Source organism: Spermophilus citellus (assembly GCF_964194105.1).
Source record: "Spermophilus citellus genome assembly, chromosome: 14".
NCBI classification, from domain to species: Eukaryota; Metazoa; Chordata; class Mammalia; order Rodentia; family Sciuridae; genus Spermophilus; species Spermophilus citellus.
This window is the reverse complement of record NC_138194.1, coordinates 50,977,760-50,995,724: the sequence shown is the minus strand read 5'-3', so window position 1 is coordinate 50,995,724 and position 17,965 is coordinate 50,977,760. Positions and strand designations below refer to the sequence as shown.

At 37.1% G+C, this 17,965-nt stretch overlaps 1 protein-coding gene across 1 annotated transcript in view; it reads right to left on the bottom strand.

Moving 5' to 3' along the window:
* Window positions 1-17,965, bottom strand: part of STMN2 (stathmin 2) — a 51,475-nt gene that overhangs the window by 13,311 nt on the left and 20,199 nt on the right. The window contains exons 2-3 of the mRNA XM_081266275.1: window positions 11,507-11,602; window positions 6,810-6,982 (exon numbers count right to left, since the gene is read on the bottom strand). Coding sequence (XP_081122401.1) covers window positions 6,810-6,982; window positions 11,507-11,602 — 269 coding nt within the window. The remainder of the gene's footprint in view (window positions 1-6,809; window positions 6,983-11,506; window positions 11,603-17,965) is intronic.

Genomic DNA, 17,965 nt, shown 5'->3' with positions numbered 1-17,965 from the left:
GGCTTCAGTGACTTTGGGGTTCATCATGCCAGTAATGTCAGTATGTCGATTAAAATCTCACTGCACTGGTTTCAGTAGGGCACATTTTAATTATTCTGTTTCAGTGTGCAATTTTATCAATATCACTGAGATCCTGTTCATCATTTTTTCATATTAATTTTTTCAAGCCACATTAATTGGACTATTATCTATCAAGCTGCCTATACTTCTATGTGATTTGATAACGAATATTTTATTATATTAAAAATATAAAGTGGGTCATATGGTAACTTTTCACTGTGTCAATTAAAACACTTTCCTTTATAAAATCACGAGTTTGTTAGACTGTTACCTCTGTGAGATCCGAAACTGGAAGCATCTTTACAAAATAATAGCTAGCCCCTTCACAGTGCTTGTTACCTGTCTTCATGTAGAGTAACCTTCTGATTCTCAGAATCACTTCATGAAATGGGACCTACTACAAGTCTCATTTCATACCTGGGTACGAGAAGACTGAGAGATTAGGTGAAAAGGCTAATAAGTGACAGATTAGAATATAACCACAGCCATTTCCTTAATCATATATACTTTGCTCCCATGGTTTTATTTGTTAGGTACTGGGGATTGAACCCAGAGGTGTTTTACCCAGCCCTTTAATTTTTTTTTTAAATTTTGAGATAGGGTTTCACTAAGTTGCTGAGGACCTTGCTAAGTTGCAGAGACTCACCTTGAACTTGCAATCCTCCTGCCTCTGCCTCTTGAGTTGCTGGGATTATAGGTGTGTGCTACTATGCCCAGCAGCTATCATGGTTTTAAAAAATGCTTTAAACATTGCACTTTGCTGCATCTCAATGATTGCCCAAACTAGAACACTGAAGAAAGGAAAGAGGAATCATAATAATAGTGTTGAAAAGGGGGAAAGTTTTCCTAGGTCATTTGGTAGCCTAGCCCTGCTCAGTCTTGCTAGATAAGTGTTTATTGAATGAATAAATAAGTGAATGGGTAAATGGTTCAACATAATCGGTTGCAGTCTAGAGACTTTGTTTTCAAGAAGTAGGCTTCAAGATGATTGCATGATATTAACACAGTCTCAGTGGGGGTGAATACTGACTCTCAAAGATAATTACATAAGGGAGAAAAGCAGGAAAAAGATGTATTCTTTTTATAATAAGCTTCTACTAGCCAATCAAGGGAACATTAATTCTGGTTCAAGGGAAGCTGAGGGAGTATTGTCCACCTAGTAACCAGATGGTCCCTGCTGCAATAGTGTCCACAGATGGAGTGAGGAGTTGGAGAAGCTGCCAAAACATTTAACACAAAGTAGACTTGATCCCACATGGAGACACGACTGTGGCAAGCCTTCTGGCTATGAATCCAGGAAGCCTCTGCCACACAGCTCAGGTCCCTAGTTCCCAGATAGGCTCCCTAAACTCCCAGAATCAGGCTTTATAGATATCAACGGGGATGGTGGTGTGTGTGGATCTCACAAGGGGCTTTGTGTTTAAAAACGTCCTAACGGAAATTAAATTTCACATCTATATCCAAGTCTATCTTTTTATATTTACTTTGAGTTAGAACTACATCAATGTAGTGAGAAAATGCTTACTATCTTTGGATAATCAGAAATACGAATTGGCAGGTATAGGTGTCTTTGATTATAACCATGGCAAGAAAATTTACTAAGACTTATTTAAATGTTGTATGAGTTCTAGAAAGACTCTTTCAAAATTTCTAACTCATAGGAAAGGAAATTAGTCCAGGGCTACGGGACTATTGCTGACTACTGGATCCTGGTATATGCATGTGCAGTTTGGAAAACCTTTACTGACTCCTTGTGTCTTGTGTAATGCAGCTGAACCCTAACCTCGAATTCAAGGCCCTCCCCAGTCTCACCTCCCAGTGTTCTATTTCCTCCTCAAAGCAACTCATCCAAACTGGGTCACCCAGTGCCCTGAAAACACACTTTCTGCATTGTAAAACCTGCCCTTGATTCTCTTAGTCTATAACATTTTTCTTTTTTCTCTGTATTTATCGAACACTATTTACTTTTCTAGTCACTGTCCTCTTAAGAACAGATACTTCTTTGAAACGATGCTGTGATTCACATCAAGCAGTGACATGATTTTATTTTCTCCCATGACCTTTATTCCATTTGAAGTCAAAGACCTTCACATACTAGCTTCTGACCTCAGTTCCTGCTAGGTCTCCCCTTGCACTCGCTGCTTCAGCCTCACTGGTCTTTGTGTTGCTTCTTAAACACAACTAGTATACGCTCACCTCAGGGCCTTTGCACTTGCAAGTCTCAAGTGTCCTGCCCCCAGACAAGAGTTGCATGTTTTACCTCCCTCACTGGCTTCATGTTTGTTTTCAAATAGTCTCTTACTTAAGAGACCTTTCCTGTCCGCACTATATAAATAGCTCCTTTCATTCCTACACTCCAGATTCCCTTTGCCTTCCTTTGTTTTGTACCATCTGACATATTTTATATTAATTTATTAGCTACTTCTCTCTTATTGGAATCTAAGGTTGGTGGGGGTCTTCCTAGCACCTAGAAAAGGGTCTGCCAAACAGCAGGTGCTAGATGGATATGGCGATAGAGTGCCTTTCCCCAGATGAGGAATTTCTGGTATGTTTTATTAGAGTTTACTTAGTGCAATTTCAGATTCATTTTTATGGACTGTAATTTTGTTTCAGGATGGGAGGATGGAATAGAAAAAAATCAAAATAAGTTACATGTTGCCATTGTAACATTTGGCCTAAGGGTTATAATTTATTTATTCACTTAAAAGTATTTGTAGTGCTGAGTGCCTGTCCTCCCTGCTACTCAGGAGACTGAGGCAGTAGGATTTCAAGTTCAAGGCCAGGTAGGCAACTTAGCAAGCTCCTAGAAATAAAAAGGGCTGGGGATGTAAGCACTTGTTTAGAATGCATAAGGCCCTGGATTTAATCCCTCCACCACAAAGTATTTGCAGTACTAACTATTGTTAGGCACTATTAAACAAAAGATATATATTTCTAACTTTATGGAGTTTATATTCTAATAGGAGATAAGGTTTTAAATAAAAAGTATGCAGATAAATATATTCTTACCAATTATGCTAAGTGCTACTAAGGAAAACCTGGGTACAATGAAAGAGAATAGAAGATGAGCCTGGGCTCAGAGAAGTCCCCTCTCCAGTCTAGAATCAACATGCGCACAGAAACCATAGGGACAAGGAAGAAAGTGTGAGATTCAGAGGGTTCTCAACATCATAACGCAAATATTGAAACCAGAGTACAAAAGTTTCCTTTTAACTTTCTGAATTTCTACATCAATGTAATTTTTAGAGAATCAATATTTTTAAAAAGTTAAATCTGAATAAGATTTGGGTAACAATTTGAAAGACTTAGGCTGAAGTTCCCCCACTGTTCATTAGAGGTTTTCCCGCCTAGTCACTGGTATCTGTGCTATCCAGTTCCATGGCTACTAGCCATGGATGGTTTGAAAGACCTTGAAATATGGTCAGTTTGAATTTAACTCCATTTTAAGTGTAAACTACACACTGGATTTCAGAGATTTACTATGAACAAAATAATGTGAAATAATCTCATTAATAATTCTGTATTGATAACATGTCGAAATAATGTTTTGGATATGTTGGGCTCAAATATATTATTAAGAGTAATTTCACACATTTCTTTTTATTCTTTTAAGTATAGCTGCTAGAAAATTTTTGATACATCTGTAGCTCACATTATATTTTGAAAGAATAATGCTGTTCTTCATAGCCACATAGATTGATTTTTTTTCATTCCATTTATATGAAAATAAGCACAATAGGGACTGTCGGGGGTTAATAGAATTACAAATTGTATAGTGTATTAGTGTATAAGCTAAACAGTTATGCTAATTGTTTTAGTAACACTAAATATTTGCAGATTAAAAATGGAGCACATCTGTAATTTCACATGCCTAAAATCCATTTTCCCTTCTGATGAGAACACCTGTTTTTTTTTGAGAACCACCCCTCTACACTTCTCACCCCAGGGATCTTACCTAAGCTTCCCCGCAGGTCAGCAGTGGGCATGTGATCCAGGTTTGCTAATTAAACTACTGCATCCCCTTGGCTGTAATGACTCCTTTAGGGTTGGGCATGCAATCTAAGTAAGGTCATTGAGAGTCAATTCCAGGACTTTTGTTAGCCCTATTAGGGAAGAAAAACTATCTTTCTGCTGGAGTTGCTGTTGTAAGAAAAGTAATTTGGCATTGGTATTGACTGAAACTATTTTTTTTTTCCAGTAATGCAACCAATTTGATGCAAGAAGAAATGACAGATATCAAACTGCTTGATTACCTTGATCCAGCTGTTTCTGATGCTGTAGCTATTCCTTGACTTTTTAGTAATATATTCACTTTTTATTTCAGCTAGTTGAATTGGATTTGGGTTATTTGCATATCCTCACTAAGATATTTACGGAGATATATCTACTTACTGAAGACTCTTTTAAAGAGAATTAACAGTACTTCAAATGAGTGCTAATTAAGTCAGTACAATCCAATAGAAGAAAATCAATTGATGAATCGTTAAGCTGGTTCTTTCTGTTAATTAGTTACACTTTCTTCTAATTAAAAGTCTGCCACTATAATCCACATAATGATTTTGGGATTGAAAGATTTTAACAAATAATATGAAAAATGTGATAGAATACTGCTTTTTAAAAGTGTTCCAAAGAACATATATATTTCTGGCATCATAATGCTGAATGGTTACATTTGTAAATGTTGTTAAGCTATGTGGTCAATTTCCAGTTGAGTTTAAATGTGCATTTAATTGTTTAAACGTGCAATTGTTGATAATTTATTGATGTCAGGTTGCAGGAGTTTTACCAGAATCATTAATTAGTTACCAGAGGGAGTTTTATGTGACTTATAAATTAACACCCACTTAATTTTGATCATCTCTGTGTTTTTCTTTTCCCACCAATAATTTTCTCCACACCTTGAAATACCATTAATGTTCTCAACCATGGTGCTGAATTCTGGTTTCTAATTTTAATTTCTGGTCAGTCAATAACTTTGTATTCTGATCTCTGCACATCAACTTATGGCCTGAACATACACCTATGCCCATCTCTATACCTACCACCTGCAGGATGCCAATGTTTGGGTGGGTACTTAAGCTGTCTGAGTGTTCCAGTTGGTTACATCTGTTGGCAGCAAAGTTTTAGTGAAATGTAATTGAATAATTTAGTAGCTTTACTACGAGAAAAAAGCTATAAAAAAACAACAAAAAGATAATGATTTTTTAAAAATGCCAATCTCTGTAGATATCCTTGGGTTAATAGTTCAGTTTCTTCCTATTTAAATCTGTATTCGTATCAGCAGTAATTGATACAATAGCGCGTGCGTGTGTGTAATATTCTTCAGATATTTGGAGAACCTCACTCTTAGGTGAAAATTAGATTATTATGTTATGTACATGGGAAGACTTTTTTAAGCACAAAGGTTAGCATTTTCTCATTCAGAAAATTTACCCTGAGAGATTTTAATCTTTGGGCCTTTTATTTGATGTCAAACATTTATGTATATATGTGAATATATACATATGTATGCACATATACTATACACACCTGTAAGCACACATACACACACATGTGTTTTCTCTGTGTTCCTTGTTGGAGAATTTAGTCTAAAGACTAAAAGGATGCTCTTTGTTCTCTTAGTAATTATTCAACGCAGAAGTGTATAAAGTGTTGGCTGACTTTTTGTAGAAAGTGTCTTCATAAAATAAGAAAAGTATTAAAAATGCAGTTTCCACTTTATGTGGAGCATATGTTTAGTGACTACATGAGCCTAAAAATATATTATGAAAAAGTAACTGGGAAATACAATGTAGGAATGAATTACCTAAGAAAATTCAATTTTTGTGTGATCAAGTGTACCTTGATAGATGAACTACCAAAACTACATGGCTGGAACAGAGGTATTCAGGCAACTTCTCTAGGCATAGAGCCTCCAGGATGTCTTGGTATCCTCCAATCTTAATATCTTTGATATCTTAATATCTTGGGATCCGAGTACAGAAAATTAAAGATTTGGCAAGAGAAAAGCTCTTTAATATTGTCAAGGGCCAATGACAAAATGAGAAAGAAAATAATCCCATCAATGCTTAGAGATAGGGTAGAGGAAGATACCAGAGATCTCAGAGAAGGTCCTGAGGTTGCAAGGACTGACTTCAAGGGCAGACAGGGAGACTCTGAGGAGAAAAGGGTCAAGCTCTGGCCCTTAGCCAGATGTGGCAAACCACATCTGGGCTGGAAAGATCTCAGGGAGAAGAACTGGTAATTAATGGTTTCAAGGAAACCATGCAGGACACTGGGGGTGTGATACAGACCCTGATAGGGAACAATCACCACTTCTGGGCTCCAGTCCTGGAGTCACCTAAGGCTGTGCTTTTTCTAGTGCGTTTGTGCTGCTGACTAGAGGAGGGAGGTTGTTATGGTAAGAGATATAAGAAAGGCAGCAGGACATTGAAGTTCTTTTAGCCTGCTCGAGAGCTCCAGTTTTGGCTAGCCTCAATTCAGTGTTTGTTTAACTGAGGAAGTATTACCCCAGCAAGCCCGACCCAGTGTCTACTGAAGACCTACACATGTGGAATGACAGGTTCAGGTGTCACTGTCCCCTGAAAACTTTACTTGAAGTGTGTGTGTGTGTGTGTGTGTGTGTGTGTGTGTGAAAGAGAGAGAGAGAGAGAGAGAGAGGGAGAGAGAGAGAGAGAGAACCGGAGGAGGAGAAGGAGGGAGGAGAGGGAAGGGGAGAGAGAAGAACTTCAAAACTTATGGAAAATTACCTTTCTTCTTTCCTCTGCAGCCTCCAGTTTTTTCTGGATCTCCTCCAGGGACAGGTCTTTCTTCTTTGGAGAAGCTAAAGTTCGTGGAGCTTCTGAGATAGGAGATGGTGGCTTTAAGATCAGCTCAAAAGCCTGGCCAGAGGCACGTTTGTTGATTTGCTTCACTTCCATATCTAAGAAATGAAAATCGGGGAATATTAAGCAAGTGGAACTTGAAGCTTAGGCTTATTTTAATAATTTGGATTTCAGCAATTATAGGTAGTATAATTTTTCTAGGAAAAATAGAAATAAATTGCTGCAAATGATAATTTGCTCTACATTAATTTGAACGTGTAAGACCTCTCTTTAGTAGAACTATGGGTATATTTTAACAGAATAAATATTTAGCTTTCAAGAACTCAACAATGTCTGCAGGGAGTTGAATAATGTTAGGCATACTTGCAAAAAATAGCCTGGATTCATTTTAGACTGATGTCTATTTTCCTTTTGGATAAATATGAACTTTGTATAAAAATCAAGTAGCACAGATTTATTTATTTATTTATTTATTTGGAATTACCATGACTGGAGGCATGTTTTGGTTAGAGGGAGGAGGAAAAGAACACAGTTATCAGGTTCTCAGATATAATTGTGTGTGTGTGTGTGTGTGTGTGTATAAATTACATATTATTACAGTATTACCATTTCTGTAGCAGGGATTCACAGGAACTTTGTTAGAACCAATATAGCCCCCTAAGCAGTTGGAGTATTTGACAAAGTGAATGTTAATGTGAAAAACATCCTGCTGGTTCCTGACTTGTCCATCAGTATGTTTGCTGCTCCCAGTGATTAAGTGTGGGCATCCTTGTCTTCAAGGTGATCATAATCTAATGGGGATAATGGACATGAGCCCACTGTAATATCTTCATTCCTATTGTGTTGCTCTTTGGAATATCCTCCTTCAGCACAGCTCAGATGCAGTCAGGAGTCAGGGAAAGAGTCATTGTAGTGGCGTGTATACATACACGTGGAATAGCATTCAGACTTTAAAAAGAAGGAAATTCTGCCATTTGCACCAACTTGGATGAACCTGGAGGACATTATACCAAGTGAAAAAAGCTTGGCACAGAAAGACAAATACCACACAATCTCACTTGTATGGAATCTGAAAAAGTGGAACTCATGGAAATAGAGTAGAAATGGTGGTTACCAGAGCCTGGGGGGGGGGGGAGGTGATGTGGAGATGGGGAGATGTTGGTTGGAGAGTAAGAGATTTCAGTTAGACAAGAAAAATACATTCATGAGGGCAATTGTACAACATGGTGAAATACAGCAATGAATTGTGTTCTTAAAAATTGCTGAGACAGTAGATTCTAAGTGTTCTCACCAAAAATGATATATGATAAGTAAATGGTATAATAATGTTATTTAGTTTGATTTAGCCATTCTGCAATATATGAATATTTCAAAACATGTTGTACTTCACACTCATATATAATATTTTATTTTTCAATTATAAAAACCCCTGAAGAATGGCTAATTTTTTTTCTTCCACCAGTGGCTTATGTGGTAAAGACAAACAGATTATCAGGACTTTAGATTTTACCCCCAAATAATGTGATTTATAATATAAAATAATATAATTTACAATAAAAAAGAGCAATAGCATGTGCCAGGACACTTACAACTATATAACTCATAACAGTGAAATATAATTATCTTTTTTTTTTTTTAGAAAAACTTCAATGGTCTGTTCTCGTTTTTAGCTGTCTTTGTGTTCAGTTCCAGCTGACATCCCTCTGATGTCAGTTTGTCTTTATTTGCAGCCTGAACCTTTCCCAGATTAGGTGGTTCTCTGTTGTGCATCACCAATCTTCAGGTATAGTTGTCCCTTGGGACCTTTGGGTGATTATTCCAAGATCCCTTGAGGGTACCCAAATCTGAGGATGCTCAAGCCCCTTACGGTAAAACAGTGGAGTGTTGCACATAGCCCGCTCACATCCTCCTGAACGCTAACTGGTTGCAGATTACTTATACTATCAAATCCAAAGTAAATGCTCTGTATATAGTTATCATACTGTACTGCTCAGGGAATAATGGCAAGAAAAAAAGCTCATGTGTGTTTAGTACAAACACAGTTTTTTCTCAAGTATTTTTGATCTTGGGTTGGTTGAATCTGCTGATTCAAAACCCTGGATATGGAAGGCCTCCCGTATTTGAGAATAGTTACAATGTCCACTTTCAAGTCTTTTCCCCAGGCTAAACACCCTCTGTGCCCTAGAGTAAAATTGCTCCCTAAACCTCTAATTTATTGATGTCCCTTTTAAGTTGTAGCAAAGGTTGGCCAGGTCTCTAGGCCAGCTCTCACTAGAGCAGAGTAGAGCAGAGAAGCGGCTTCACTTCTAATGTGAAGATGATGCTTCCACTGATATTCTTCTGGGCTGACACAGCGCACAGTGAGGCTGCAGTCAGGTAAACCCCAGGCTGACAGATCCCTAAATGCTAACACATAATCCAGTAATAGCTAGTTCGGCAAGTATATTGGAAGTCATGTTTCTTTTTTTGGTATCAGGGATGGAACCCAGGGGCTCTTAACCACTGAGATACATTCCCAACCCTTTCTATTTTTATTTTGAGACAGGGTCTCACTAGATTGCTTAAAGCTTTGCTAAATTGCTGAGGTTGGCCTCAAATCTGTGATCCTCCTGCCTCAGCCTCCTGAGAATTACAGGCATGAGCCACCACACCCAGCCACATTTTTTTTTAAAGGTAAAAGTATTTTTAAATTTCCTGAAGGCATTCATGATTATACTTATATTTTAAATGACTCAATAAAAATTATGTAAGCCTACGGAAAAGGGTTACAAGGGAGCATAGGAAAATAGCTTATTTAGTAAGCTGATGGAATTTTAAATAGTTTAGGTTAGACTTTGGAGTCAGAAATTCCTGTATTTGCATTAGTATAGTAAGTGTCTCTTGTAGCTACATGCCATGGGAACATTAAGTCCTTTAAGTTTTCATTTCCTTATTAAAGACAGAGAACAAAAGAGCACTTTCCTCATAAAATTGTTGTAAAGATCAAAAAATAAAAGACACTTAATATAAATTACAGGCCATGGCACTACCTGTTTATAAAGGTAAATGGTAATAATAATTATTATCGTTAATTCCTGTTAGATTGTCTTATTATCATCAAGATAGAAATACAAGGATGATGAGTTAAAAACTTCAGAAATTTGAAATTCCCCACCTACTTTCTTTGCAAAGCAGTGCATGAGTGCTAATGGACTTGGGTACTCAACATCTAAGAGCTGGTGATAGGGAATTTTTGCTTTCTTCTACCCGTCTCCTCCGTCCCTAAGCTGGAAGAAACCACCATGGCCTCCTCTCTCCTATCCACTGTGTTCCACTTCCTGATCATTTGTATACTGGAAGACTCTTCTACTAAGCCCTGAGTCTCTTGAAGGTGGGGACCACTCCATATTAGTCTTTGGACCCTCAGTGACAATATGGAGTTATAAGATTCCCATAGGAAACACCGCTGGATTCCCAGCTGCAGCTACATCTGGCAGATAATAAAGATCTGTGTAGTTTATTTGTTGACTGAATGAACGTGTTACAAAATAGGCATTGGTTCTGCATTCCAGTGAAAATTATGATTGGAACGCAAGAGCCCTTAATTAGCACTTGCAATGATGGCACCACAACAGAACAACTTGGAGGGAAAATGCCTTTGAGTCCTCAAATAGGCTTTAAGGGCATACAAGGGGTTACCGGCTACAAGGTCATTTTGTCTTGTCTTGAATGTCTTTCTTTACACGTGTGGAAAGGAAAAATAATTGTGAGCCTATCAGGTAGCAAACTATGCCTCAGCTATACTTGACATCAAACATTTTGATGACTGAATTAGACGAAGATAATATTGTTGATAATAACAGTTACCACTGTCAAGTGCTTGAGGGGCCAGGCTTGGTGCCGATGTTTGACTTGCATTCAGTCATTTAAACTTCATGGCATCCCTGGGAGGAGATGCTAGTGTTAAATGAAGCTCAGAGAATCTAAGTGTTGGTTTGCCTGAGGCCACATGGAGAGTGGCAGAATCAGAAAGGAAACCAAACTAAGCACAATCAATCAAGATAGATCAAACCTAGAAGGTTGTGCTTCAGTGAAGTTGTCATGCCAGCTCTTTGGAGGTGGGGGGTTGTCCTTTTAATTCCTCTTTGCCTGGGGCCTCAGTCATAAGTCAGTTTTGTTTTTTTTAATTTGCTTACTGTTATGAACTTGTTGGTATACATATGCAAAACACAGGAACTTCATAAAGAAAAATAGTGATGGTTCTTAATTTTTCTCTTGAGCATTCTAAGTATAAAGCATTTTGTTGCAAATTCTGATCTATTCTAATTGCAGCTTAATATATATTACATTGTTTGCTAAGAGAAGCCTTAGACATATTGTGGATGTTGATCTACTGCATGTGGTTGCTAATAACAACCCAGTCATGCTTCCTAAGAGACATTAATGTGCTGTTATTAGCACCAGATTCAAACTGTTTTGAGCAATAGGCAATCAATAAGACCTAATAGCTAGACCCAGCAAGTCAATAGCGAGATCTACAAAAATATTGATTTAATTATACCAAGAGCTATGAGAAGGAAGCAAATATAAACAAGCTTTTGCAAATGATCTTGCTGGCAGGGCATCTCCATTCAGGCACTCACCATCATAAGTGTAGATGTTGATGTTGCGAGGTTCTGGGTAGAAGCAAGAGCAGATCAGTGACAGCATGGACAGCTCCTTCATTTTTTCCTTGTAGGCTGAAAAGAAAGACTCATGTTAGGATCTTTTGTTTTCTGAATTGCTTCTGAATGCTTCTCTAAACTTGGATAATAATCGTAACCTCCAGCAAAATGAACACCGCCAGGTACACTGCTTTGCTTTCTTTCACAATGAATAAAAGATGTCAACAAAGCTCTGAGAAGCATATTCCTTATTACAGAGGACATGAATTGCATAGTATTGCAAGTTAGTTAAAAAAGTTAGATAGGATAGGAGGCAGAAATAGGAAAGATATAGAGGAAACAGGCACAATTAGCAGAGACATGCCTGTTCTAGAAAATGTAAAAGCAGGTCTGTTGTATCCAAGTGAGATTCAGGAGGGTTCAGCCTGAACCACCACATACTCATTTGGGCACAGTCAGATAACTCAGTTACTAAGTAGGTACATCCTCTAGGGACTTATTCTTGCTGCTTTCTTTTCATCCTCAAGTACATTTTCTTATCTTTCCCTCTTCTCACAACCACTGGGATTTGTCAAGTAGCTGCAGGACTTCAGGCTGTGCTGCCCCTCCTCCCCCTCTCTATTTCATTTTCTCTTTTCTTGTAGAAGAGGCCTCCTCCTGCCGAGGTAAACTTGGTGAGCATCTCATTACTATTGGTTTTAAACAGAAAGGGATAAGAATGCAGGATCCTCACCTTTGTTGATTATCGAATTAATGAAATCGATAAGTGAAGGAAAAAGGAAGAAAAGAGGCATAAGAAAATGAGGCATACACAGAGGCTATGACCGAGCACATGGAACCTAACAGGTAACATTTGCATCTTGACAGGGTCATTTAATCATCACTGTAACCCAAGGGAAAGTGAAGACCTTAGAAAGGAAAGAAGTCCTAGAAGATGAGTTTGGATGTTATTGACAGGTGCATCTTTTTTTTTTTGGCCACTAAGAAATGGATTCAATAATTAGATGCTTTAGAGCCACAAAATGTTAGAATGAGAAGTTTTTAAGAGAAAATGGGAAACTAAGCCCCAAAGAGGCCAAAGTCCATACATGGGCAGTGATGAAGATGGGATCTCTGGATAAAATGCAGTAAATCAATCTAACTCAAGATTGCTGAGAGTTTTCTAGCTTACCTATAGGAGGAGACCCATTCTCGGCCACAGTTAGGGCTGAGAATGCTGGCATATTGTTGAACCACATACGAAGATCAAATATTTTCAGTTGTATATAATAATTCAACCTGACATGTTGATAGGACCTACAAAAAGAATCTCTGCTGCTTATTACCTTAAAATAAACGACACAATTTACCATGTGCCATAGAAGTCCTGGCCATTTGCATTCCGAGAAACTTTATTAAATGCCTTTGCAATTTGAGAAGGCTGAGCCATACTTCTTTTATTTCTTTTTCTTTTTTTTTTTTGAGAGAGAGAGAGAGAGAGAGAGAGAGAGGAGATAAGAAATAAAGAATTTTTAATATTTATTTATTTTTTAGTTCTCGGCGGACACAACATCTTTGTTGGTATGTGGTGCTGAGGATCGAACCTGGGCCACACGCATGCCAGGCGAGCGCGCTACCATTTGAGCCACATCACCAGTCCCTCTTTTTCTTTTTAAATATTTTTTTTTAGTTGTACACAGTACCTTTATTTTACTTATTTATTTTTAATGTGGTGCTGAGGATCTAACCCAGTGCTAGGCAAGTGCTCTACCATTGAGCCCCAGCTCCAGGCTTATGTCTTTATTTGGTTAATATTTGGTTAATGAAATTTCATCCTTTATAAAGACCTAAGCAGATCTTTACTTGGATGTTCAGCATGAATCACAATTTCTATCAGAAGTTAGCACACTTGGTGGTTTAGTACATTTAATTCCATGAGCTGAGTGAAAACAATAACATCTAGGCTTTTTCGGATGGTGGTAACTGTTTTGTAAGAAAATGCAATATGGCATCCAAAAAAATTTTGCAAAATTAAATATACAGTTAGCCATCCATATCAGTGGGTTTCACATTCATGGATTAGACCAAACACTGATGGAAAATATTCAAAATAAAAACTGCTTTGGTGCGGGACACATAGACTTTTTTCAGTAATCTGGAGATGATTTAAAATATGTGACAGGACATGTGTAGGTTATATGCCAATAAGACACCATTTTAAATAAGGCACATGAGCAACTGCAGATTTTGGTCCTGGAACCAATCTCCATGCATATTGAAGAATGAATATATATTATAGGCATCAACTTCATTAATAAATAATTTATACATAAAAGAGAAGATTTTCCAATTCATAAAGTAGTAACAGATTAAATTTGTAGAATTTCTGCTGAATTTAATGAATTTCTAAAGAGAATGTTCCTCAACATCTGTCCTTAGTTTCTTGGAAATTAAATTTGTAATGTTTAGTAAGACCATGACTCTAACTATGCTTGAGAAGCTAGTGTAGAGAGGGGAGTGTAAAGACTGTCAGGGACCAACACACACAGAGCCCCAGGCATGATGAATAATCTTGACTGTTTTGGCCTGAATGTTTGTATCAATTCCCCTCATCCCATTCATATGTTGAAATTTAATCCCCAACATGATGGCATTTAGAAGCAAGGTCTTACAAAGTAATTAGGTCATCCAGGCAAAGCCCTCCGAAATGGCTCCCTTATAAAAGGCCAGAGAGCTAGCTCAATCTCTTTCTGCCATGTGAGGATACAAGAAATGGCCACCTGCCTGTAATGCCGTTCACTGCCCAAAGTGTCCTGGCTCAGCCATTCTGATCCTTTTAGCAATAGGGAGCTTCTGAACACTTTGATAGGAGGAAAGACCTCACAGGATCCTCTTTTTGGAAAGATTTTTTTTTCTGACTTTTTTATGCAGGATAGACCAGGAGGCACATCAAGAAACAAATGAAGATGAGTGGGCAGGGAATGCAGTGTGGCTTAGGATTCAAAGGGGGAGGAAGGAAGATGCAGACACCTCATGAAAGAAGAGCAGGTAGGAAAGAATGACTGAATTTGGGGATAAGTTTCTAAAAGAGTGAGGAGGGAAGAGTGTGAAAGATCCCTGGACGTTTTCCAGAGAAAGTGTCCCTAAGATGAGGCTGGTTAGATGGTTTGATCAGAGGAAAACAGGATGAAGGCTTGGCAGTGAAATATAAATAATTTGGATATTTAAAAAAATTAGCTACAAAAGAATCTCCAGCAAATGCAAAGGACTATGAGAAATGCGCTAATAAGGTTTCACCACTGATATTTCCATACTTTGAACAACCATTTCTTTATGGGTATATAGAAAACAAAGCATATTGATCTTCTCACTACATTCCAATACCAAGCAATGTCGAATGTGTTTGCAAGAATGTGGGACGTGATAGGTAATTTCAAACACTTTTTTTAAATGGTTGGTTGCATTTGCTATTAACTATTAATGTTTGAGTGTTAAGTGCATTTCTCTGGTGAATTCTTTTAAAATTCATCCCACATGAAGTATAATGGTTCTGTAGCAATAGTCACTTAACCTAATGATGTGTAAACACTAATTGTACTATTCCATTCTTCCAAATGGCTACAATGAACCATGAGTTATATAGTAACAGAGACTCTTTATTGAGCACAAACAATGTATGAGGGCATTTGCATGCATCTCATTTAATCATCTCCACAATGTTATGAGAAAGGTACTATAATTAGTGTAAATTGACAGATGGGGGAAAAAAGACTCAAGAGAGTTTGAACTATGTGTCTAAAGTCTGATGGATTTTGAAGTGTGATGTTTACTTTGAATGTAGGCCTGTCTGACTCTCTGCCTTGTTCTTAATACTCTTCACTCCTCCAATAATTTGCTCAGATGTTTTGCCATCGTCTTCACTGTCCACAATATTTCTAACAAGAATAACATTTTTTATTAATTTTTAAAGTGTCATATTTATTGTTAAGGTAAAGTGTCATAAGGCTTTTTTCTCTTTCCAGTTTTATTTGGCATTTGCTCCTTAGTTAATTCCCACATGTGAGTCATTGACTACATGACTATTGTACTTTAGTCCCTTGGTATCATGTCAGATTGGTTCTAGGACCACCCTCTCAATGCCAAAATCTGAGGATGCTGAAGTCCTTTATATACAACGATATACTAGGAAATGAAATTGATCAAATTATGTTATATGTACGTGCAAATATTCCACAATGAAACCAGCTATTCTGTGTAACTACAATGAACCAGTATGAATTAAATAATAAAAAATAAAATGATATCGTATTTGCCAATAACCTACACACATTTTCCTGAATGCTTAAAATGATCTCTAGGTTGTGTATAATACCTAAGCAATATAAATGCAATAAAAATATTTGTTATACTGTATTTTTTAGAAATAATGACAAGGAAAAAGTCTACAAGTTCAAATTCAGTACAGATGAATGTTTAAAAAATATTTTCAATTCACAGTTGAATCTATGATGCAAGACCCATGGATACAGAGGGCTGGATGTTACATGCTCTATAAAGTTTTTGATATGTAGGTCATACTTGGGTAATACATATTGGTTACAGAGATGGCTAGAGACCTCAGGAATAGTTTCTCAAAATAATATACAGTTTCAATAATCAGCTTTGATTTTGGGATAGATTAAGACAGTAAAGAGATTTGCATACTTGGTAAAATAAAAAACAGAAACACACACATGCATTTCCCCAATTCTTTTAAACATGTAAACTCTGAGCTGTTTGCTCACTTTCAAATACATCTCAATTTTATATAGATCTTGTTTTAATAAGAAAATAATATATATTAGTCATGACATTATGCTCCATTATTTTTAAAGGCCCAAACAATTAGAAGGAAGTGGCTTAAATTTTTTCAATTTTCCACTTCATTTGGCTGATGTGGGAAGAACCATTCATTTGAGTTCTCATACATATTGTTTTGTCGTTATTTAATTTGTAATTGGTGTATCATCAACATTTTTTCTTGTTATTCATTCTGTGCCACTGTTTGATTCCTTAGTTTTGCTTTATGTTGAGTGGGAAAAATGAGTTAACTGTTTTAGACTTCTTGCTGGTAATACTTTGGAAATGTCATTGATACACTAGTTTTGGAGGAAATATCTGAACGGGGTTCTTTGTCCTGACACATTGACATTCTTGGAGACCACACGGATGCATTGGAAGACTGGATGGCTGCCCATGGCTTGTGTTTTAGGTGGATGCCACTGAAGAGTCCCTGGGGTCTGTCAGCACATCGCCTTTCCCTTTTCTTTTTACTTTTATTTTGTTCCTTGAGGTCACATTAATCAGTCTAAGAGGGAGGTTTTCTTGGCAAGTCTCAAAGAGTCACTTTGGATTCAACTTAAATTTCTTTTGAAACATCTCTGGGGAGATAGTAAAGGATAAAGTCAAATGCTATAAAATGTAGGATGAAGATCTCTTGTGCTTGGTTTTACAGCAATTAAATTTGCATGGCTCCTTATAAAAGGACAAAAAAGGACACAAGTCCTTTGCTTGAAACTTACTAATTTATGTAAACAATCACAAACCATTTTTTTTTCAAGGAAGAATACTGTCACCCAGGCACTCTGGGGTGATAACTGTGGACCCTACTTCCCTGGCCGTAGGTGCCAAGGATTTCAAAGGTCAACAAACAACCCGAGAAACAACACTCTTTGATAATTGATTCTAAAAGAGCTAGGACTATACCTGTTACACTCTTGCTCTTCTTTTTCCCCGTCCTTTCTGTCTTTCCCCCACTACTTGATTCTTTAACATAGAGAGCAATTAGCTACCTATAGCTCTTTTAGGTACTTTTTTTTCTTTTTTCATTTCATAAATTTAAGCTTCTGTCTGGTGCTTGTTTTAGCTGGATTGTGACCACGCTGTGTCTGTGTTTGGTAGTTTGCCTGCTTTGGAGTCCTAGAACTGAAGGTCAGATGATGATGATGATGATGATGATGATGATGATTACTCAGGTATGTCATCTTATTTAGAAATATTTTTGGGACTTCCATCACTGTGATATTTTTCTTTAAAGATAAAAGTGAATAACATAATTTTATTGAAAATACTACTTACATACTATAATGGCTCAGATTTGGAGCATAAAAATATTTTGGTTGATGAATATGTAACTGAAGATGTAACGTTTAGAAAGAAAAATAAATCGCTCAGATTTTTAAAGGCTTATTTTAACATCCCAGAAAAATCACTGATATGAGGTAATGCTCTAGATATTTCTGCTGTGGTGATGTAATGCTAATTGGTTTAGCATAAAATTAGATTCAATCTGCATTCATCCAACACATCCCTCACTACAAGAATTATGGTCTCTTCAGGATAGCGAAGTTTTGAAAGATTCATATTTTGACCAACCAAAGCATCTCAGTTTTTCTGAAGGCTATAGCTCTCCAATCAAAT